Raw genomic sequence first — 22899 nt, forward strand, 5'->3', positions numbered from 1 at the left:
AAGAGAGGAAGACAGAATGGAGATCATTCACAGCAGTAGCTGCACACACTGTGAGGGACCAGAACTTCCAGCGAGCAGCGCAACGTCCTAAGCACCTCCCGGGCAGGCTGGCAGGTACCAGCAGAGCGAAACACATTCCTCCTCTCCTGGCTCTCTGGGATTTGCCACTGACCTCAGACAGGTCTGCCCCTTCCGGGAAGGGGCAACGGGAGGGTCCTGAGGGATGAGGGTTCTTTGGTGCACGTCTCCCGGTCAGACACGAGCTCTCACACCGACCTCCTGCAGCAAAGCCTTATCCTGCATAAGGGGAGATTGCTTCCCTGTCAAAGGGAACAAAGCTGTTCGAACTGCCTGCGCTCTGGAAGGGAACCACATCCCCTGTTATCCCCTTCCAAACCCACCGGCTCCCACACCAAAGCGTGGCAGGACAGAACAAACTAACAAACACTAACCCATGCAGCAAATCTACCTCACTTCTCCATGTCTTCTTGTCCCAGGGTCCACTCACCAGGCCACAGAAACACCCTGCAAGCTGCCAGCACAAAGTGTGTGCCTCTGCCAAACAACAAACCCAAGAAACCTGGGGGGAGCTTGGGCCAGCAGGAGGGACCCTGACCAGGGCCATGCACAAAGATCCGCAAAACCAATTATTGCATCAGCAAACCAAGCCAGACAAAATACAAATTCCCCCAAAAAACATCCGAACAAAGCATAGTCAATCATTAAAATAATAAAAACCAGTATTTTTTTGACATAGCTAGAAAATCAAGTCATTTATAAAATGGCAACAAATCAAGTCTGGTCGTGTATTCTTTTTCCTTTTATTAGACAGGACAGAGAATTTCCTTAAAATGCCATAACAAGTCACAGTGATTTTAGATGGTTTTTGAAATGTAATATATTGATGGGAAATACCTTTAACATGGTTTGACTCGTGGTTTGTTGTTGGGGGTTTTTTGTCACTGTACTCTGGTCCACCAAACCATCTATCTTATAGTTTCTTGTTTAGAGAGGACACTCTGGCTTCTTCCTCCAAAAATGAATTTTGTCTCATAATCCTGCAAAATAATCAACCTTACAAAAGGCCTTCAAATGTTATATTTATATATATATATGTATATACATATATATATACACACACATACACACATATATATAAATATAGACTTCTATGATTTTTTTTCCCATTCTACGCAATGTCTCAATAAAGAGATCAGCAATTTTTATTCTACAAAGAAGCAACACATAAGAGGGCAAAATTAAAGTCTTAAGAACATCATATCCATAGTTCACTCATTACACATAGAAGGAAAAAAAATCACCATGAACAACTGTCTTTGAAGTCTCTCAGCGGCACGGCCCCGAGCGCGGCGTGGCACCGTCCTGGCGGCAGGCTGGGCGGGGGACAGCCCGGGCACCGGGACAGGCTGGGTGTGGGGACAGCCCGGGCACTGGGACAGGCTGGGCACCAGGACAGCCCGGGCACCGGGACAGGCTGGGCGGGGGACAGGCCGGGCACCGGGACAGCCCGGGCACCGGGACAGCCCGGGCACCGGGACAGCCCGGGCACTGGGACAGCCCGGGCACCGGGACAGCCCGGGCACTGGGACAGCCCAGGCGCGGGGACAGCCCGGGCACCGGGACAGCCCGGGCGCAGGGACAGGCCGGACAGGCCGGGTGTGGGGACAGGCCGGGCACCAGGACAGGCCGGGCACCGGGACAGCCCGGGCACCAGGACAGCCCGGGCACTGGGACAGCCCGGGCGCAGGGACAGGCCGGACAGGCCGGGTGTGGGGACAGGCCGGGCACCAGGACAGGCCGGGCACTGGGACAGCCCGGGCGCAGGGACAGCCTGGGCACCGGGACAGGCCGGACAGGCCGGGCGCGGGGACAGGCCGGGCACCGGGGCAGGCCGGGCACCGGGACAGGCCAGACAGGCCGGGTGCGGGGACAGGCCGGGCACCGGGACAGGCCGGACAGGCCGGCCCCGCCGCCCTCGGCGTTCCGCGCCTTGTCCCGCCAAGCCGGGCATGGTTGGAATGTACGGAGTTTCCTTAGGAAAGGTTCCCAACAAAGACCTCGCAGGTGCACCGTCCTCTTAGGCCAGCTTCAGCGTGCTCACCGGGAACGACGGCATGGTCACCATAGTCACGGGGTTCAGGACCGTCTGCCCCACCAGCTGCGGGTGATGGACAACCTGGGTTCCCACGGCCGGCTTGGCCATCACGGCCGGCTGGCCCAGGCCCGCCGTGCCGTTCACTTGCTGGTGCGAGATGGTGTGAGCGATGTGGCTCACCACGGGCTGGCTGACGGCCACGGGCTGGGGGTAGATGGGCAGCTGTGGGCCCAGGTGGGCCATGTGGTTGATGGTGGCTGGGTGCACAGTGATGTGGCCGATGGGCTGAGCAGCAGTGGTGAGTTGCACGGGGCTGGATGTGGAAGGTGCAATGTGAGCAATGTGCTTGGTCTGTGGCCCCTGAATGACGTGGTTGACAGTCTGGATGACCGAGGCGTGGGTGGTGGCCGTGTGGGCGATAACAGTCGATTGCACGGTCGAGGCCGCCACGATGTGAGTCTGTGCAGGGACGATCGCCTGCGGCGGGACCAGTGCCTGTGTCGGCAGGGAGGGCTGGGCGTGGGGCTTCTGCTGGATGGACACGTGTGGGGGCAGGACCGCGGGCAGGGGGGCAGCAGCACTGGGGGGGACGGCTTTCAGCAGCTCCGGGTGCTGGCGCTGGGTGAGTTTTGGTAATGAGTTCACTGGCCTGTCATCTTCCATATCTTCATCCATGTTGTCTTCACCCTCTGGAAAACACGAAAGGAAGAAGCTCCCATAAAAACGCAAGCAGAGCATGAACTGGACCAACGAGCTTCCCTAGAAGGCAGCATCAGCAGAAGAGACGTGCAGGAGGCGTCACTGAGCTACAGGCTGGTGGCACAATGGCACGGCATGGCATGGCACAGCCCTCTCCTCTCCCCTCTGCCTGTGGGCTAAGGACCCAGAGCCAGGCAAGTGTGACAGCTCAAAAACCCAGCTAGAACAGGGTGCTCCCAACAGCTGAGAGGTCTCACTGGGCAGGCAAGGGGAGCACCATGAGCAGAGGCTGACAGAAAGGACTTGGCTGAACTGTCTGGGCTGAAGTGAGCTCCATCTGGGAAGAGGAACAGGGTTTCCCTTCCTGGCCAGTTGTTCCACTGATAGGCACCTCTCCTTCTTCTCCCAGAGCAGGAAGGAAATTGCCATGAAGAAACATGGCAGCAAGTCTCTCATCTGGTTCTGGAAAATGGACTCTTGTCCAGTCCAGGAACTAAGGAAGCAAAACAGGAACATACTAGCCCTGAGATCAGGAAGACAAGCCCGGCACCCTGCACTGCCTGTTCTAGTGCCAGCCATGCAGCAAAGAATAAAAATCTCAGGAGACAGAACCAGCAGGAACTCCAGGAAGACATTGTCCCTTCCCAAGTTCTGGGAAGCAGCAGCTTGATGTGGTCACTTTCAGCAGAGGCCACTGCAGAGGGAACAGCTGACACTTGTAAGGACAAAGCACTGGGACTCCCAACTTCCATCAGACTACACCTGGAGCCTGCTCCTACCATCAGAGGTGATGAGCCTGAACAAACTCAGGTTTTCCCTCCCCAGAACCTGCCATATCATCTGCCTGGCATGCCAAGAGCAAATGCTGACTTGAAGGAACTGCTGTGAATGGTTTTGCACTGCTGCAGCCTCCGTGTCTCTGGAAAGCTCTACATCCACAGACTGCCTACTCTTCCTGCTGCAGATCCCTGGCGTGGAGAGAAGCATGCATTCTCCTATCTCACAGAAACTTCTCACTGGAACCGCATGTCACATATCCATTAGTGTCATTTCATCTTCACTGTGAATCCTCCTCACCCAACGGGAAGGCTCATTAAGTTTTCCAAAAGCTCTGGTGATCCTCCCTGTACCAAATCCTTCTTCTATATGTGCTGAACACCCTCCCACATCCACACAAGTACACCAGGATGCCCACTTCTAATGAGCAGGGCTGCAGGGCTGTGCAAGAAAAGAGTTAAGTTTGGAAAGCAGGGATTTACCTCCACAATCAGGTGGGATGTGCAAACCTGCACTTTGTATCTACCTGACACTGAGGAACAAGTTTCAGTTTATTTCACATGAGCAGCGGTGTGTTGTTAGCAACATCAATCATTACAAAAACTCCAAAACCTTTTACTTTATTCTGAATGCAAAGAAACCCTGATGCTGCTAAATGAAGATCCCCACCACTCCATGAAACTGCATCAATGACATTCCATAATTACAAAAAAAAGAGAACAGTTATGGGTACCTGATGCTGTCGAGGTAGATGCCTGGTCATCCTCTGGCTGAACTGTCTGTCGAATAATTCTGTCAATCTCCAGAACATCCATCCACTGGCTCAACTCGTTCTTCAGTTCTGCCAGCCGCTGCTGCGTAGCGATCTTTTCCCTCGCCAGCCGCTCCATCTCGTGTTCATATTCTTTTTCCTTCCTCTTTAAAGTCTGAAGTTGGAGAAAAGAAAAAGAGATACAATGAGAACAAAGACAAGAATAACCTACACTAATCTGGTCACTCCTTTGTCCACAGCTCTTTATTTTATACTACCAGTTATGCTGGTGTAAAGCGTGTTCAGCTATATTTACACCTGCCAAATGCGGGCAGAAAGGGAAGGACAAGAGCTGGCACATAAAGTATTACTCTAGTTGAAAGGCTTCTGCTTGCTGAGGGAAAACTGGTAAGCCCCCAAAACAGGAATGCTCAGAAGGAAAGAAAAAGCCTAAGTACTGATGAGCTTCTGAGCAAGAGCTCCTGACCAAGAGGAGATGGTGGACGGTAGAACCAACAAGCTCCTGCATCACGGGGAAATCCTGAGGTCAAGCAGGAAGGAAGGGTGCTTGTTGTCCTCTCCTGCTAATGCCCCCTTGGGGCTGGGAATCACCACATCCATTGGTAAGGTCAGGGGAGCTGCTGCATCAGTCAGCACCACACAGAGAAATGTTCCACACTGCCCAGCACTACTGCTGAGGAATACAAACCACATTCCCCAACTATCCCAAGGACTGTTCTCTGAGTTTTTAAGCCAGTGGACACTGCACAGTCAGAGACCTGGTACCTCAGCCCAGGGCCACACTTACTGTATGCATAAGAGACAAAATTAGGTGAAATCTGTAAAACCACATACAGACTCTCCATTTGCTGAAGTTGAGTTTCACCACTGGGAATTTTAATCCCACACACACTTCTGAAAAAAATACCAGCCACACAAAGCCCACATGGATGCTCCTATTCCCTCACTGCTGGCAAGCACTGAGCTCAAAAACAAACCCCACACCTGGCAGAGGACCAGGCTCATGGTATTCTTAACACATCTCTTTATTTCTCTCTCAGGTTCTCCATGATGAGAACAATCAGAGCCTGACCTCATGCCTTTCAGTAGGTCTGCCGGTGTGGTAGCTCACAGGTTTGCTGGGAAGGACCTTAAAGCCTGTTCAGCCAGCCTTTAATGCAGCCTAAGGCAACACAGATTAGGGCAGCTCCTGCCACTACCTTTGTCCCACTAATAGCAATAAAGGAAGTATTTTTAAAAGAGCCAAACAATGTGTGTTAGCAGGGCACCACCACTGCAGGTGTGTCAATGGAGACAGTTCCTCTCCCTCCAGATCAGCTAAAAGCTCCTCAAAACAGAGGGTTTTCAGGCAGAGGGGGCAGTTCTTTCTCTCCTGTTGCTTTTGAAGCCAAACCAGGCAGCTCTGTCCTGGGCAAGCCCAGCAGCCCACTGCAGGGAGGTAGCTATGGGGACAGCCAGGAAGGAAGAATGGGGACTCCTGGAATCCTGGCTCTGCACCAGCCCTGACCTGTAGCCCAGAGATTCCCACGTGGCTGAGGCCCAAATCCACAGCCTGGTTTTAAAGTCTGTTTCCTACTGAGTGCAGCCAAAGCATTTTGCCTGACCCAGAAAAGTCACGTGCTGTGTGCGCTCTGATCGCCTTGCAAAGGGGTGTGGGTGAGACAGGGAGTGATGGAGGGGAAGGTGACGAGGAGGTGCACACTCCCGGATCAGGTTTAAACACGCAAGACTTGCACGTAGCTGGTCTGAATGTCCTCCCTCCACTGTGTCATCAGGAAAGAGGCAAGTACAAGAAAGGCTGAGGCTAAACCTGCTGTGCAAACATGAGCCCAGTCCCTCTCTGCAGCATCTCCCCAAAGCTGCTCTCCACGCAGGGCACGGGAGGACAGAGGAGGAGCAGCTCTCCAGGAGGAGCAGGCGCGAAATCCCCGCAGCAGAATCCCCGCAGCCGCCTGGCACCGCAGCGGGCACAGCACTCGCATATTCAAGCAGATTTGGCTTCACTCCCTGCTGCGAGAGGAGACTCCCAGCACTGGGGGAAAGCACTACTACAGAGTATGAGCAGGGCAGCTGGTAATTAGTTACAAACTTTTAATTACTGGGAAGGCAGGCAAACCCTTAGCAAGCACCAGCCGAGAGCCAGGGAGTTCACTATGTCACTCTGCAGGCACTCCACAGGCTGCGGGACACAGCACTGCTCCAAGCCCAGCCCTGTGGGCTCTGCCTCCCTCAGTGCCAGCAGTCCCAGCTCTTGACTGGGTGCCAGCCCCTTGCTGGGTCTGCATCTCCTCCCAGGGCTCCAGCACGACTGGGTGCTCTCCAAGGGGAGCTGCTGGGGAGGCTGGAGCAGCAGATGGGCTGGAGACACTCGTAATCTTTCAAAACCTATTCTGGGATGCAATTCACCAGAGCTCACTTGGTAAGGACAGATCTCCAGGCTGAGCTGCTCTGGCCTAATAATGAACTGGGTGGGATTAACTGGAGCCCTCTTCCCTCTCCTCTAAGCTCCCCTCCCAGCACTGCCCCACTCTGTGCAGGTACACATGGGTGCAGTCCCCTCCCAGGCTCCGCAGGGACTGGGAGTGTGCCCTGCACTGGGAGCAAGAACGGCCCTGGCCTCACTGCAGAAAGGGGCACTCGTGGAGGGACAGGGAGCAGGGACCCAGCGCGTCCTCCGACCGCGGCCCCGCGGGCACACGCAGCTCCTGGCACCCGCCTCCTGGCAGATTACTTTCTGCAAATCATCCTGCCCACATCAGGTGCCAGGATTTCCCGTCAGTCAACAGAAAGTCCACAGTGACAGCCAACCCTGAGTCACTGGGACTGTGGTCACTGACCTGCCCCGGCACATCAAAACCTTTAGAGACTCCCACAGGTCCCCAGGATGTTTTTCTAAAACAGGAGTTTCTGTCAGCACCATCACCATGGATCCCATGCAATACAAAACCAGACACTTTAAAATGACATATAACCACACAGACACTTTTCCCCAAACCCAAGCTTTCGCAATTTTCCAGCAGAATGGGAATGTAATGGTAGCACTGAAAAGGGCAGAAGGGACCCTAAAACTACAAACAACACAGTAATTGAGAATTAAATTTTGGTAAAAGAAATTCATACAAATGCCCAACCACCTTTCCTTTGAAATCTGAAATTTCTGTAAGGCAGAGGCCTGGGTCAGCTGCAGGGCAGGACCTGCACCTGACCCACCTCCACAGCCACTGGGAAGGACCACGGCAAGGGTTCACATCTGGTGCTGGCATCTGGGATGACAGTTAAGGTGCTTGCTAAGATCCTGAAGAACACACACTTGACCTGGCTCATGAAATACTGATCCTGTTTCTCCACAGCAGAAAAATCACTGAAGTTACCTGCATTTCTGTTTTCCCACTTCCTCAGGGAGAGGCCAGGCTGGGCTGGTCCCAGGAAGGCCAGGCATGCCCCTCAAGCTCTGTTCTGTTTGCAGAGGGCAGCCCAAAGCTGGGGGTGGCCTCTCACTGAGGTCACTCCATCCCAGACTGCTCTTTGCAAGCATCAGGCTCCAGCACAGACCCTCCTCCTTACGTCTGCATCTCCATCATTGCAGCATTTCTTTTTTTCCTGTTAAGCAACTGGGAACCCTGGTTGCCCAGGCAACTGTTACACTGCAGTGTGAGGAACCTACAGAAGCTATGACTTTAGAACTCTTTTATTTTTCACACTTTAAAAAAATTCCACATGATCATCACTTAAGAGTAGGCCCTGGCCATGCCAAGGGGGAAGCTGAGCTACCCCAGGAAGAAAGAACGGATTTCCTCATACTCTTGTGAATCCATCTATGGCTTTTGATGCTTGGGAAGTTTTGCAAATCAGCTGCTGGCTCTGGTGAAAGCAGATGATGTTCCTCTCTGAACACTCCCAGTTGTGCTGAGCTGAAGCTGAGTGAGCCCTCTGCAGCAGAGCAAGGGCCTGACCCTCCCCAGGCGGGCACCACTGCACGGGCACAGCAGGGGCTGCTCCATGCTCAGGTGGAAGCAGTGACAAGGTCACAAGGGCAGTGGTGAGTCCCTTCATCTTTTATTTAAACACCAGCAACCAAATTAAAATCCACATGAGGGTTTGCTTTTGCTCCTCTAGAGTATCTGATTCTCCTCCTGAACCTGTCAGCTCCTTGGCAGCCTTTTTGCACCTGGGTTGTTGAAGTGAGACCAGACGTCTGCAGTGACAGCAAAGGGTTAGGGTTAGCAAAGGCCTGACACAATTCCAGTGGGAACTCTTCCCCACTTTGTGCCCACTATCCTGGCTGGTTTGGAGCCACTCTTTGGTCCTTGTGTGCATCTCCCTGTCATCATGTGGTAAACAAACCATACACCAACTCCTGCCCTCCTTGCATAGCAACAGTCATTTGTCACTGCAAAGAATTTTCCATTTTATAGCCGACTGTAATTAAATTGCTCACTCTCCTGTCAAGACTGGAAATAATGCCCCCAACGCCTTCCCTGCACCTGCCTCAGGAATGTTGCTGGCCCTGCGGCTGGCATTGGAGAGGTTTAAAAGGCCCTTATTACATAGCTCCCCTCATAAACATTTTATTAGCCATTTAAAAACACACTTTCAATTATGAGTTTTCCAAAGCATATTTCAGCTTTTTTCTTCTCTAACATTTGCTGATTGAAAATACCTCATCAATAAGCAATCAGGAGAGTGATTTGCAATTTTGAGCCAGATAATCTTTAACTCTCAGCTCTGGGGATCACACCTGGTGCCAGAGAAAGGGACATGCTGAGCCAGGGGGGTCCTTAGCTGCCACTGACCCGCAGGACCTGCAGTACAGACCAGACCAGCTGGTCAGGCTCTCCACTGCTGCACAGTTTTGATTCCTACATGCAATGGAAAAAACTCTACATCCTAAGGATTTTATTCTTGCTGGGACTGCCATGGTGCAGGAGATTCAAAGCAGGAGCAAGAATCCACCAGCCTGACTTCAAAAATGTTCCAACCAGGACCAGAGAGATGCTGGGGAACAAGCTGTCCCCACAGAGTCCCAAATGGAACCCAAACAGCCCCAGCTGCCAAAACTCCACTGGCCAAGGCACTCACCTGTAGGATTTGGGGATTTTCCATCACTCTATCAACTCTGGGCATTCCTGCTTCCAATGGTGCTAAACTGTCTATGCTCCTCAGCTGCCACAAGCAGTTTGTTCCCGGCGCAGCACCGACACCGAGCACTCGCCCCAAGCCCAGCCAACCTGCTGCCAAGAAGCAGAGCCTGCGGGGCTGGCAAGGTGAGGAGCCAGCTCCCCCAGCACCAGGCCAGCGTCCCCAGCCTCTGCAGCCACCCCCTGCACCCTCCAAGGTGACAGCACCCGCCAGACCCTGTCCCTGCCCCGCCGATGCCGACCAGCCCCTCTGTCTGCAAGAAGCAGCCGTGTGTGAACCCCGGCTGGTTGCCACGGGAACCAAAGCCATGGTTTCCATGGCAACTGCTTCATTCTGCCGCCTCTGGAGATGAGATCCCACAGCGATGCCTGATGTGCTGGCCTGGTACCACCGACAGCAAAACACAGGTGGGGCACCACGGCACCACCACAGAGCACGTCAGCACTGTGCTGCAGCCAGCCGGGCACTGCCACCACCCACAGCCCCACCCGGGCACTGCCACCACCCACAGCCCCACCCGGGCACTGCCACCACCCAGAGCCTCACCTGGACACTGCCACCACCCACAGCCCCACCCGGGCACTGCCACCACCCACAGCCCCACCCGGGCACTGCCACCACCCACAGCCACACCCGGGCACTGCCACCACCCAGAGCCTCACCTGGACACTGCCACCACCCACAGCCTCACCCGGGCACTGCCACCACCCACAGCCCCACCTGGGCACTGCCACCACCCACAGCTCCACCCAGGCACTGCCACCACCCAGAGCCTCACCCGGGCACTGCCACCACCCACAGCCACACCCAGGCACTGCCACCACCCACAGCTCCAGCCGGGCACTGCCACCACCCACAGCCCCACCCGGGCACTGCCACCACCCACAGCTCCACCCGGGCACTGCCACCACCCACAGCCCCACCCGGGTACTGCCACCACCCACAGCCACACCTGGGCACTGCCACCACCCACAGCCACACCTGGGCACTGCCACCACCCAGAGCCTCACCTGGGCACTGCCACCACCCACAGCCACACCCGGGCACTGCCACCACCCACAGCCACACCTGGGCACTGCCACCACCCAGAGCCTCACCCGGGCACTGCCACCACCCACAGCCACACCCGGGCACTGCCACCACCCACAGCCACACCTGGGCACTGCCACCATCCACAGCTCCACCCGGGCACTGCCACCACCCACAGCCACACCCGGGCACTGCCACCACCCACAGCTCCACCCGGACACTGCCACCACCCACAGCCCCACCCGGGCACTGCCACCACCCACAGCCCCACCCGGGCACTGCCACCACCCACAGCCCCACCCGGGCACTGCCACCACCCACAGCCCCACCTTACTGCAGCCTGTGCCACAGGAGCCCCTGCTCAGCAGAGGACCACAGTCCTGCTTTCCCCAAACAAAGCTAAAATCACAAGGGGCAGAACCCAAAGCCCAAGATGTTCACAGACCGTGCTCAGCGCCGGGAGAGCAGGGCCAGGGTCTCACCATGACCGGTCCCCAGGGGACTGGGAGAGAGGACAGCCTGTGTGCAAATGGGGGGAGCCACAGGACAAGGACTTCAGGCTCCCAGTGCTAATGCCCCAGCTTCAGCCTCCCAAGATCTCAAACTCAAACTTCACAGCAGGAGTTAACCAAAGTAAAGCCTGCAAGGTGAACCAGAGACTGTCCCTGGCTCCCCGTGAGTGTGACCCCTGCCCTGGCAGCCAGGCCGTGGGTGCTGGCCAGCAGCCTCGTGACCCAGCTCTCCCAGTGGCCAGGACGAGGACAGCAGCCAAGGAGTGCTGCTGTGTCCTGGGAGGTGAGCTCACCCTCACAAGCACAGGGACTCGAGACAAGGAGCCCATTCTCACTGCACAGGCTGCACCCACTTTTCGGCAGGTCCCAGCAGGGTGGGCATCACCCACCACTGCTCAACCTGGCTGCAAGGGCAGGGATGGACTTCTAGACAGAAACACTTCCCAGAATAGGAAATATGCCTGGAGCAATCATGGAAAACGAGAACATGCATTGATATTTACATTTATCATTTCACACTGATAACTGCACTTCAGGCTCCTGATAAAAAAAGACATCAGGCCTTAATCTGTGATCAAAACTAGGGCTGGAACGTGGCTGTTTGCACCAACCTGTCAGAGTCAGCCTCATGAAGCACCACATGCTGGACAAAGTACAAACAGTCACTGGGGCAGAGAGGAGGAATGATCCAAATCAGGAAGACAAAAAATAAATTCAGAAGAAAATATACAATGAACAAACCACCAAAAAAATAAAAGCCCACAAAAAAACCCCCAAAAAAACAAAACAAAAAGGCAGCAACCAACTGGAACCCACAGTACAACAAAGCAAGGACAAGCAGAGTCATCCCCAGGCCAGTCACTGGCCCCATGCTGGCTATCACCAGGTAAGCAGATCTGGTTTAATTCCTTGATATGACTCCCAAAGACACAAGAAATTCAGTTTTAAAATAACTGAAGTATGACTTGCAATCGCTTAAGTGTTTAGTTTGGTCATGTCTTTTGGTTTACCTATTTTTATTTTTTAACCAGTCTCTGTTGTTCAGGTAACAAATGAGATATTCCTAATGATTCCAGTGGATTCCAGAAGCCCCAAAGACCCTGGTGTGTTTGTTACTTAGAAAATGATCCCAAAAAAATGAAAATAACTTGGGAAATTAAAACTTGATAATTTTTAATTTCAAATTTAATTCTGCAGTACTTGAATTTTAAAAAAATTGAAATGAAAAAAAATTGTGGGAAATATGCTTTTGAGATTAGGTGTCATCATTTTCTGCAAACAGAAATGAAGCATGCTGCATTTCAAGAAGGGATTATTATTAACAACACAACTGCTGAATGCAGGACCCCAAAGCTCTTCCCAAGCCTTTGTGATGACACATGGACAGCAGCTCCAGAGGGCAACAGGCAGGTTTACGTCTTGGAGCCACAGCCAGAGCTGTCTGCCAGGGCTGAGGAGGAGATTTCTGAGCAGACACTTTATCCCTACATCCACTTGCTGCAGTGCTTCTGTATTTTCCTTGCAGGCAGATCTGAGCAGCTGCTGCAGGAGCCAAGGCAGAGTTTTGGATGGGTCCCGGGTGCAGCCCCCCGCTTTGTTCCCATTCCAGCCAACAGGCACACAGCACAGGTAAGCTGCACACCTGAAGGGACCCTGACCAGGGAAGTGACGGCTTCTCCTGGGAGAGGACACAGTTCTGGCAGGTGATGCTGGTGCCAGGAGCCAAGGGCTCTGACAGCAGCACTCCCCCACAGCAGGGCAGCAGGTCCGAGGTCCCGGTGACTCAGAGATGTGCCGTCCTCCGCACCACCTCTCCTTCCTGTTTCCCCATCCATCTAAGGAGGTCAGTGCCAGTTACTCACACCCCAGCAGCTCCACCCACGGCCCGCAGAGCAGATCTGGGTCACCAGAGGATTGCTCTCCATCCGTCTCCCCCGCTGCCAGGGCCACGGTGGCAGTGGGAGGACACAAACCCAGCCCAGCACCTGCGCGAGGCCACGAGGCAGAGCTGTGCCTGGGTGCAAACCTCTGCTGTGCAGGAGAGCTGGGGCTGCACTGCTGCTGGCACAGCCGCCCTCCGTGCCGTGGCACTCACACTGCCACTGCTGCTCACGGCAGCTCCTCTGCTGGGCTGAGGGCTTGCCTTTGCTTTGTCCGGGGCTTTTGCAGGGTTTCAAAGGCAGGCGACTCCTGCAACGTCACACATAAAACAGAGCCCGGGCCACCAAGCTGTAATTACCACGGCTCTCGTTAGGGCCCACGCGCTGTCTCCCCTCCCATGCCAGCTCTCACAGCAGGTGGCAACCAGAACAAGCAACAGCCCCCAAACACACCAGCTACCACACAGCAGCATTCCCAAACCCTGTGCTGCAATCCACTTACAGGCTGGTTTGGTTTTCACAACCCTGAGCGCTTCTTAAACTACTACTTAAATGACAGCAGTGGAAGTGGTGTGGATTCTCTGACAATTACAAACACACTGACAGATTTACAATTCCATTCACCCTTTCCAAATTCTCATGTACAAGTAATGAGTGAGATACTTTAAAAAAAAAATCACTATCCCTCTTGGCAATGGTTAAGAAACAGCTCCAATTACTCAACAAGGTCCAAATTCTGGACATGTTTTGTGGCCAATCCTACAAATAAAAATGTCCCTGATGGCTCCCTGGATGAGCCTTCCTGCAGACAGGTCCTGCTGCAGCTGGAGGAACAGCAGGGAATTAAACACTGGGTTTTTTTAAGGTCTTATTTCTTCTCATCACTTTCTGAAATCTACAGATGACACCACATTGCATGACCATAGCCTATGGATGCTGGAGGCCTTCATTACTGACACTGAGATTCAGGCTAATTAGACAAGATGGAATCAGTGGATCAGGTCAGGTAAACAACATGAAGCAGCACAGCTGCTCACGTGAGGGAGGCAGGGCAGGTACTGATGGACACCACTCTTATTAGACAAGTTTTACAGAAGATAACTATATTCACCTCATAGCTGGCACAGAATAAAAAAGTAACAGCTACAGCCATCCTCATCAAGGTGGGGAACTTAACAGGAGGATTCAGCAGCACAGTTTGGTTTATGCATTTTGATCAATAATCCAGTCACAACAGTGCCTGAATGTAAATGAGTTCTGTCTTTAATCACAACCACTGTCAGACCTGTGGTTTGTGTCTGCAGTCCAGCCCCTTCCTGCACCAGGATCGGGCATGGCTGCAGGGCCCTCTGCACCCATCAACACCCAAATCAAGCACTGCTATGGCACCCAAAAATCCACTGGTCTTGTTCTGGTCCTCTACACAGACAGGGATGAATGATTGTGCTCAGGCACCAGCGAAGTGATAAATAAAACAAACTAGAAGACAAGGAGATGCTGTGAATCTTAAAAGGAAAATTTAACCAATGTAAAACCAGTATCTGGTCTGTTCACATGTCTGCAAGATCAGTTTAAAAAGGGCTTCACAAAGGATTGTTACAAGCACTATTTAGGCATCCTTGGGTAGTACTCTGGATTCATTCTACCCCGAAGGGAGCCAAACCTGTTGATTACTGTTGGCACGAACAGGAAACGGTATCATTCTCAGGTGCACAACTGTTACTTCAGGCAGTTTGAGAAGCCGAGAGAGATGAGCTGAGTATAAACAACTTAAACATCATAAATGATGTCAGCACTAGAGAGCACAGCTAAGTCATAAGGAAATTTCACCCTTCTTGCCCTTTCCCAAGGTAATAATGACAAACTGGCCACACTATAAATCCTTAGTTCACTACAGCTACATTTTGTCTTTAACACTACGAGCAGGGCTGCCAGAGGACTTCTGTGAATCAGTAAGCAAAGTCAGTTTCACAAACAGAGCCAAAACTGCCCTGCAGGACCAGGCCTATCTGTCACCACAGCAGCCCCAGTGCCTCTGCCACACCTGAGCAGCATCTGCAGGGCCTTGCTTCCACAGCTTCCAGAGACTTGCTCCTTGCGGTCTGCATGCCCTGGGAAGCTCAGCTGCATCTCAGACTTTGAAAGCATCTTGTTGTTTAGTCAGCATTTCAACTGTACTGGGGAAACTGCCAACAAGCAGGACCTGCAGCACAACCAAAGACTGATGGGTTGGGCTGGGCTGTATGCCAGTTGTCCCAGTGTCACCTGGTGAGCAAATCACCTGGATGTCATCTGACACTAAACGTACAGTAGAAAATAACCCCCAAAACTGGAGGGTGTTCAGGTGCCACACTGACAGGCACACTTTCAGAATCCGGAGTTGCAGTCTTGCTTAAGGGCTTCAGTTACCTTCCAAAGATGACTCCATTTCCTAGGGGGAAGGAATCCCTCTGAGAGAACCAAAACCAGCCCAGCTGCACGGGCTATGAGCCATGTCTGACATGTGCCAGGCTGGGCTGCGCTCCCCGCTGCCCTCCCAGCACGGGCACAGCCAGAGGGGCTCCAGGGAGGACAGGCCTGTCCTCTGCTGGGGACACTGCTCAGGAGCAGGCCAGGGGACAGGGCTCTGCTCTCTCAAAGCAAACAGCACTTTATTCTCACTGTGGTTTTTTCCACATCGCCCCTTGCATCTTACAAACTTCCCAGAGGTCTCCACATTTCCACTCAGGTTGTGCAGGCAGCAAAGTCAAGAACAGGAGCCGAGGTGGCTCATGTTCCAAACAGACTTGGTTGCAGCTGTGTGCCAGGGTCTGGAGCCCACCGTGCTGCTGGACCCACCGGGACACCCTCCTCAGCTGAGAGCTGGGAGCCACAGCACAACAGCCCACACTGCCTCAGGCTGAATCACCAGCTAAAGGGATTATTAACTTCCAGCTGCGTTGGGCCCCATTTCCTTTGTGCAGCAGTGTGCCTAATTGCAAATTCTAATTTACTGTAGCAGAGCACAAGCCCAGGTCCAAGGATAAATTAAAATGATGGCTCTATGGGAAGTTCAGAATTTAACTTTCTAACTTATCTGATTTGATGCAGATACAAATATTTAAATCCAGCCAAGGAAACAAACAGCCTGTTTCTAAGAAGTTCCAGCTGGGAAGGGGGGAAGGAAGGATTCTGTAGGAAGAGAGGCTGCAACAATCAGTGTACTGTCACAGTGCCTGCAGGAGAAGAACAGCCGCTGTGCAGCTTTGGCTGGTGCTGTGCTCCTCCCCTGCGAGGCTCATTTGGGTTTGAGTTTCTTGAGCTTTTTTTTCCCTGTTAGTGAAAAACTACTTTGAGAGTAAGAGCTTTTACTTTTAAATCTCTTTTGTACAATTACCCTGTCCTCTTTTCAAGGGAAACACTGAGCCTGTGAGTGAAACACACGGAGCGTGGCACATGATCGGTGGCCATCCTCACACTGACAGATGTTAGTTTTGCTGAAACAGATCAAACCTAAACTCAAACAGCAGAAAAAAAAAATTTAAAAGACTACTTTTGTTTCTGAAAGCTGGAATTTCAAATCAGATTTCTAGTAATCTGGGTTTTTAGCACAACTGAATTCTGTGACTGAATCACAGACCCACGGCTTTAGTGCTGCCAAGGGAAACAGTGCTTGGGATACTCCCTGAGCAGCTGCCAGAGAGGATGAGGAGGAGAAGGCGATGCGGTGAGGAGGTTACACAACATTACACAACATCACTGCCCGTGGGCGGGCAGCCAGCCAGCCCTGTGTGCCCTGGGTCAGTGCCAGCTCACCGCCGTGCCAGCGGGGCCTTGTGCTCGCCATGTGCTCCCCACACACGTGGAGGCGAACGCTGGTACGGCCCGAGGGCACCGCGACCTTCTCTGCCACGCCGGGCGAGCACCCGGCCACGGGAGCACCCTGCTGACCGACGGACAGCCACGGACAGACTGCACTGACCGACAGACAGACTGCATTGACTGCACTGACCGACAGACAGACTGCACCGACCGACTGACAGACTGCACCGACCGACTGACAGACTGCACCGACCGACTGACAGACAGACTGCACACCGACTGACAGACAGACTGACAGACTGCACTGACGGACAGACAGACTGCACACCGACTGACAGACTGCACACCGACCGACGGACAGCCACGGACAGACTGCACTGACCGACAGACAGACTGCACACCGACCGACAGACAGACTGCACACCGACTGACAGACAGACTGCACACCGACCGACAGACAGACTGCACACCGACCGACAGACAGACTGCACTGACCGACAGACAGCCACGGACAGACTGCACACCGACTGAGAGACTGCACACCGACTGAGAGACAGCCACGGACAGACTGCACTGACCGACAGACAGACTGCACTGACCGACAGACAGACAGACTGCATACCGTCTGACAGACAGACTGCACTGACTGACAGACAGCCACGGACAGACTGCATACCGTCCGACAGACAGACTGCACTCCGATCGACAGACAGCCACGGACAGACTGCACACCAACTGACAGACAGACTGCACTGACTGACAGACAGCCACGGACAGACTGCACACCGACTGACAGACAGACTGCACTGACTGACGGACAGCCACGGACAGACTGCACTGACCGACAGACAGACTGCACTGACCGACAGACAGACTGCACTGACCGACAGACAGCCACAGACAGACTGCACACCGACTGACAGACAGACTGCACTGACTGACAGACAGACTGCACACCGACTGACAGACAGACTGCACACCGACTGACAGACAGACTGCACACCGACTGACAGACAGACTGCACACCGACTGACAGACAGCCATGGACAGACTGCACTGACTGACAGACAGCCACGGACAGACTGCACACCGACTGACAGACAGACTGCACTGACTGACAGACAGCCACAGACAGACTGCACTGACTGACAGACAGCCACAGACAGACTGCACACCGACTGACAGACAGACTGCACACCGACTGACAGACAGACTGCACTGACTGACAGACAGCCACGGACAGACTGCACACCGACTGACAGACAGACTGCACTGACTGACAGACAGACTGCACACTGACCGACAGACAGACTGCACTGACTGACAGACAGCCAGGGACAGACTGCACACCGACTGACAGACAGACTGCACTGACTGATGGACAGACTGCAGACGGACCGACAGCCAGCCGGCCAGTCGCAGCCCAGCACTGCGCACCCCAGACGGGCTGTCAGAGAGGTTCCTCCTGCTAACTACAGCACCAGCCTGCCAAAACCCAGAGAAAGGCTCAGATCTCTAAAGCCCATTAGGCCTCAGTACAACCACACCCCAAAAACCACTTTTCTGAGCAAGACAGAGAGTGGCTGGGTACAGTCAGAATTTGCCCCAAAGTCTCTCTGAGGGAAGTTGTTGGTGAAAACTCAGAGGAGAGCTGAACCGATCTAATTCTGAGGCATTATTGACTCTCCAAAGCAAAGCTGAGCTGAATAATCAATTCTGAACACCAAAGGGAAATGGTGTTTGAGAGTGACTGAGGAAAAATGGAAACAAAGTGAGAAAAGATTACATTTTGCTGTGGAAAAGACCATTGTGATCAATCCTCAGCACCTTTTATTCCAGTCAAAATGTACAAGTGTACTAGCTCTCTATTTGCACTATAAATGCAGCAACTCTTCCAGTTTCCAAATTTATTTTAATTGCATTACATGCTACTGATTTCACATTCACAGGGGACATCTACAACAATTTCTTTTGTGCTACCATTAACCACCTTCCCAAACATTAAACAAGCAAACACTAACACTTATTTCCCTCCAGCTACAAATCCAACTGATTTTTACCTGTGCTTTCCAGATTCACTCCTGGTGGTGCCCCATCCACCTACAGCTTCATGCTGCAGCCTCAGATTCTAGGCTTTCCTTGCCTCCAAGCAAATCACTTATACTCCCATGTCCATCTCATCAAAATTTTGAGACATACCAAATCTTTACAGAAATCTGTGTTTTGGTTAAGCAAACAGAAAACCTCCCCAAACCATACATATTAAAATTCACCTGAGCCCAAATGGAAACAACTGAAGTTCACTCAGCCTGGATCTCTAAGATCAGGCGAATTATGCGCTCCCTGCCATCACACTCGTGGTAAGGATGATTTGTGGTTAAGCCCTAGAAGGGGAGTTTCTGTGCACCCCAAAGTCAGCTCTGGGCTCTGCCCAGCCCCACGAGCGCTGCACGTACCTGGATGTATCGCAAGGCACTCCTGAGGACGCTGAGGTTTGAGGTCTTCTTGTCATCTACGTTGGGGATGTTGCGCTTTAATGTCTCAAAGCACTCTTTCAAATGTGCACGTCTAAAGAAAACACAGGTGGGTCGTCAGCTGCCAGGAGACACACCAGGAACCAATTCCACCAGAGGGGAGGGCTTAATTGGGGCCTTAATCCAGCAAAGCACCTACACCTGTGCATAGCAGCCCCCAGCACAGCATGTCACAGCTGAGCCAGCTCACCCCAGCAGGGTCTGTGCCTGGGCTCCATCCCAGCTTTGTTAGCAACACTGTGCAGCCTTAAATAAAATATCTCATCTCACTGTGCTGGTGCTTTCACTGTCACCATACTTCCAATTTAGCTAGTCAGGCTTATAAGAGTCTTAGGTCAGAAACTGAGGTTTACTCTGTATACACACTGTACACTGACCCCCTCATTTGGGGTATTTTACTCTTTTTAAATCAAAAGAGAGTCACACTGTTATGCACTGTTACTGCTTTGCAGGATCAGGGTGGTTGGGATGCAATGGTGCAGTTAAACAGAACATATTGGGAAGCAAGGAATGCAGAATTAAGCTATAAGAAAGCCAAGCAATACTGCAAGATTCGGTAAAAGTCACTAAGAATTTTATTCAGGTTATCTGTTTAAAAAACAAGCAAGCAAACAAACAAAAACCCGCCAAAGCCAAACAAATATTGACAAACGATAGGCCAAAAAAAAAGGAGGGAAATTACAATTAAAAAAACCAAACCCCTGGCTTTCTACGCACCTGTTCTTCTCCAATTTATTATGTACTTCCCTGGTCCCAACCCTGTAACCCAAACAGAACAAAGATCAGCTCAGTGTCAGGTTGAAAACTCCTGCCTTGCACCTGTGCTTGCAGCAGGGTCTGTATGTCAAGATGCAAAAGCAGCAGAAGTGTTCATATACTACTGGTTTAACATTAAGTACATATATATTTCTGCCTACACTGTTTCAAGACAAACGCCATACTTTACATGTGCATCAGAGGAAGCAGGCATTGTGCACACAGTGCACACAAGATACAACCAGGTGTGCTGTGTGTGTATATATGCAGACACGGCTACTACCAACAACAGAGAAGGACCCAAAGTATGAATTCCAAGTATTTGTACAGACCCAGAGTCTGACCTGGCTCTGATCTATGCCTACACTCCAGTGGGACAAGGTTTGTGCAGTTCCAAATTCAAGTGTATGGGATCGGGCAGACACTGCCAACTGCTTTGGGTTTTTACTGTGCATGAAACAACACAGCTGAGGATAAACATGGAATGAAGCAATACAGGAATTCTCCAGTCACTGCTCAAGGAAAAACCAGCGTGAGTTCCTGGTCTTGGGGTTTGAGTCCACCCACTCTCTGAATCAGAGGAATATTTTTAGGAAAAGCCAAACAAATACATGTTAGCTCAGTTTTTCAGCTCAGTTTTTCAGTGATAAGGTACATTAACAGATGTGGAGATTTCAAGAATCTTTCATACACTGTGCAAAGTAATTATTTGCCTTTGACTGAAAATACAGGACATTGAGGTAATAATGTTTAATAAATTGTCACAAATATTTGTCAGCATTTTCCCATGAAACATTTACAGGCTGAAAAAGACATCTTTTCTGTGCTTATGGCAATTCTGGGGGGAGGCAGTAGTGATGCTGCGCTCCACGCTGGCACCACAGCCCCCCCCCTCCCAGGGTAAAGCTCAGTCTGACAGCACAGCAGCAGGTTGTGGGTGCACCTGCAGCCACCCTACTGCCCACAGCCCACAGCCCACAGCCCACTGCCCACAGCCCAGGCAGCCAAACTTGTGCAGCCTGCCCTGGTACCCCGTGCCAGCAGAAACCTCCTCCACAGCCCCCCGAACCCACACAATGTCAGTGACAGGCTCTCTTCATTAGTGCACAGACTGACAGACCCTTCCAGCAGCAGACAGGCTCTGAAGATCTCAATCTGCTTAGAGGAACTACACAGGTATTTTACTGAAGCCTTTATCTTCACAAATTCCTATCTGCATTACTTTCACTGTTTCTATGTACATGCCAATGAACCTTTTTTCTGTCCACTATACATCTCCACCAGTCCCCACGGCATCCACACACCATCTCCAACACCACTGCCAAGAGACATCCATCCCCCTGCTGCAGGCAGCCAGGAGAACACTCAAGAGGCCCAGACAACAGAGTCAGGAGGGAAGACTGAACAGATCCAGGTCACTTATGCTGCAGGAAAATTGAGGGGCCAAAGGAAACAGGTAAAACTGCTGCAAAGAAGGGAATGGTTTGTTCTCCCAGTCCACAAGCAGTAAATACCAGACTCCCTGCTGGGATACTGCGGTCTGGAAACAACCACCTACAGAGAAGGCAGGGTCTCCACCAGCCAAAGTCCTTAAGAACAAGCCAGAAAAACACTAACCTGGAGCAACATCAGAGCCACAAGTCCCATCAGAGGGTGAGGGCAGACTAAATAGTCTTCAGCCCCTACCAGCTGCAAGATTCTGAGCAAGCAGGAGGCCCTTAGCACTTACAGCACTGAGAAACTGGTGATCTCTGTCCTCAGAATAACATCTCCCAGATCCCATTCCAGTTTTCAAGAATGCTCCCACAAGCAGCAGTGCACTTTGATTTCCCTGACCAGTACAAGCAGTGATCTTTTGCCAAACATAACACGAGATACCACTTGAGATCAGACATGCAGGGCTGGGACTTGCTTCCTAACACCGTTCTGGCCTGCAAAAAAAAATCCTTATACAAAATCTTACAGTGTGGAGTGAGAGAGGGAAATAAAAACCCATCAAGCCAAAAAACCCTGCTCTCAGCAATTCAAAGACATTAAACATCCACAGGTCTTGGCATTTCTGATCCGACAACAGTTTGCACAAGCAGGAGCCGCTCCACTGAGATGCAGCTTTGCCTGTCCCTCCTGGACAGGTACCCACACCCAGTGCACTCACCCTCCAATTCTCTTCTTGAGCTCGATGGGTTTCATGTCGTCGGCCGGCGCCAGCTTCAGGGCGCCGAGGGGCGCGGGCGCTGCGGGGTGCTGCAGGGGCTGGATGGGCTGCGGCACCACATGGTGCTGCGAGATGGCCAGCACCGGCGCCGCGTAGTGCGGGAGCTGCTTGGGGCTGCCCGAGGGCGGCGTGGCCGCCTTCCCGTCCGGCAGGTGCGGGCCCGGCGGCCGCTGGATCACCGGTGCCACCGACGGCGCTTCCTTGGGGACGCCGGGAGTGCTCAAGAGGGGCTGGTGGCGCTGCGCGAGCGGCGGCGACAGGGCGGTCTGGGCTGCTTGCTGGGGGGAACTGGTGACCACGGGGATGGGAATGACTGAAATGGGAGCTGCCAGGGGCGGGGGTGGCAGGGGCACTGGGCCCGGGGGGGAGATGGGCACCAGCAGTTCGCTCCGGGGCTCCTCTGGGGATAGGGTGCTGTTGGCCCGTGGCACGCCGGCCTTGCCCGCCTTCTTCTGCTCCTGCTCCCTCTCCAGGCAGAGCTTCTCATGCTTCTCATTCTCCTCTGAAAGAGAAACACCAACAGTGAGCAATGGCGCTTCCCTGACCTTTCCTGAGAGCCGCCCACAACCAGCACGGGGCAGGATCCCTAAGTTAAAATACCCTGGGTTTCACACTATCCCAAGTGAATCCCAGCTCAATGGACACTGCACTGATACAAACACATCAGGA

At 52.6% G+C, this 22899-nt stretch overlaps 1 protein-coding gene across 1 annotated transcript in view; it reads right to left on the minus strand.

Annotated features, from left to right (window-relative positions):
* Positions 1-797: 797 nt before the first annotated feature.
* The window catches only part of MNT (MAX network transcriptional repressor), a 30518-nt gene continuing 8416 nt past the window's right edge, over positions 798-22899 (minus strand). The window contains exons 2-6 of the mRNA XM_059866225.1: positions 22171-22732; positions 19977-20018; positions 19182-19293; positions 4326-4518; positions 798-2805 (exon numbers count right to left, since the gene is read on the minus strand). Coding sequence (XP_059722208.1) covers positions 2099-2805; positions 4326-4518; positions 19182-19293; positions 19977-20018; positions 22171-22732 — 1616 coding nt within the window. The 3' untranslated portion in view covers positions 798-2098. The remainder of the gene's footprint in view (positions 2806-4325; positions 4519-19181; positions 19294-19976; positions 20019-22170; positions 22733-22899) is intronic.

The sequence above is a fragment of the Haemorhous mexicanus genome, chromosome 22 (genome assembly GCF_027477595.1).
Source record: "Haemorhous mexicanus isolate bHaeMex1 chromosome 22, bHaeMex1.pri, whole genome shotgun sequence".
Classification (NCBI taxonomy): domain Eukaryota; kingdom Metazoa; phylum Chordata; class Aves; order Passeriformes; family Fringillidae; genus Haemorhous; species Haemorhous mexicanus.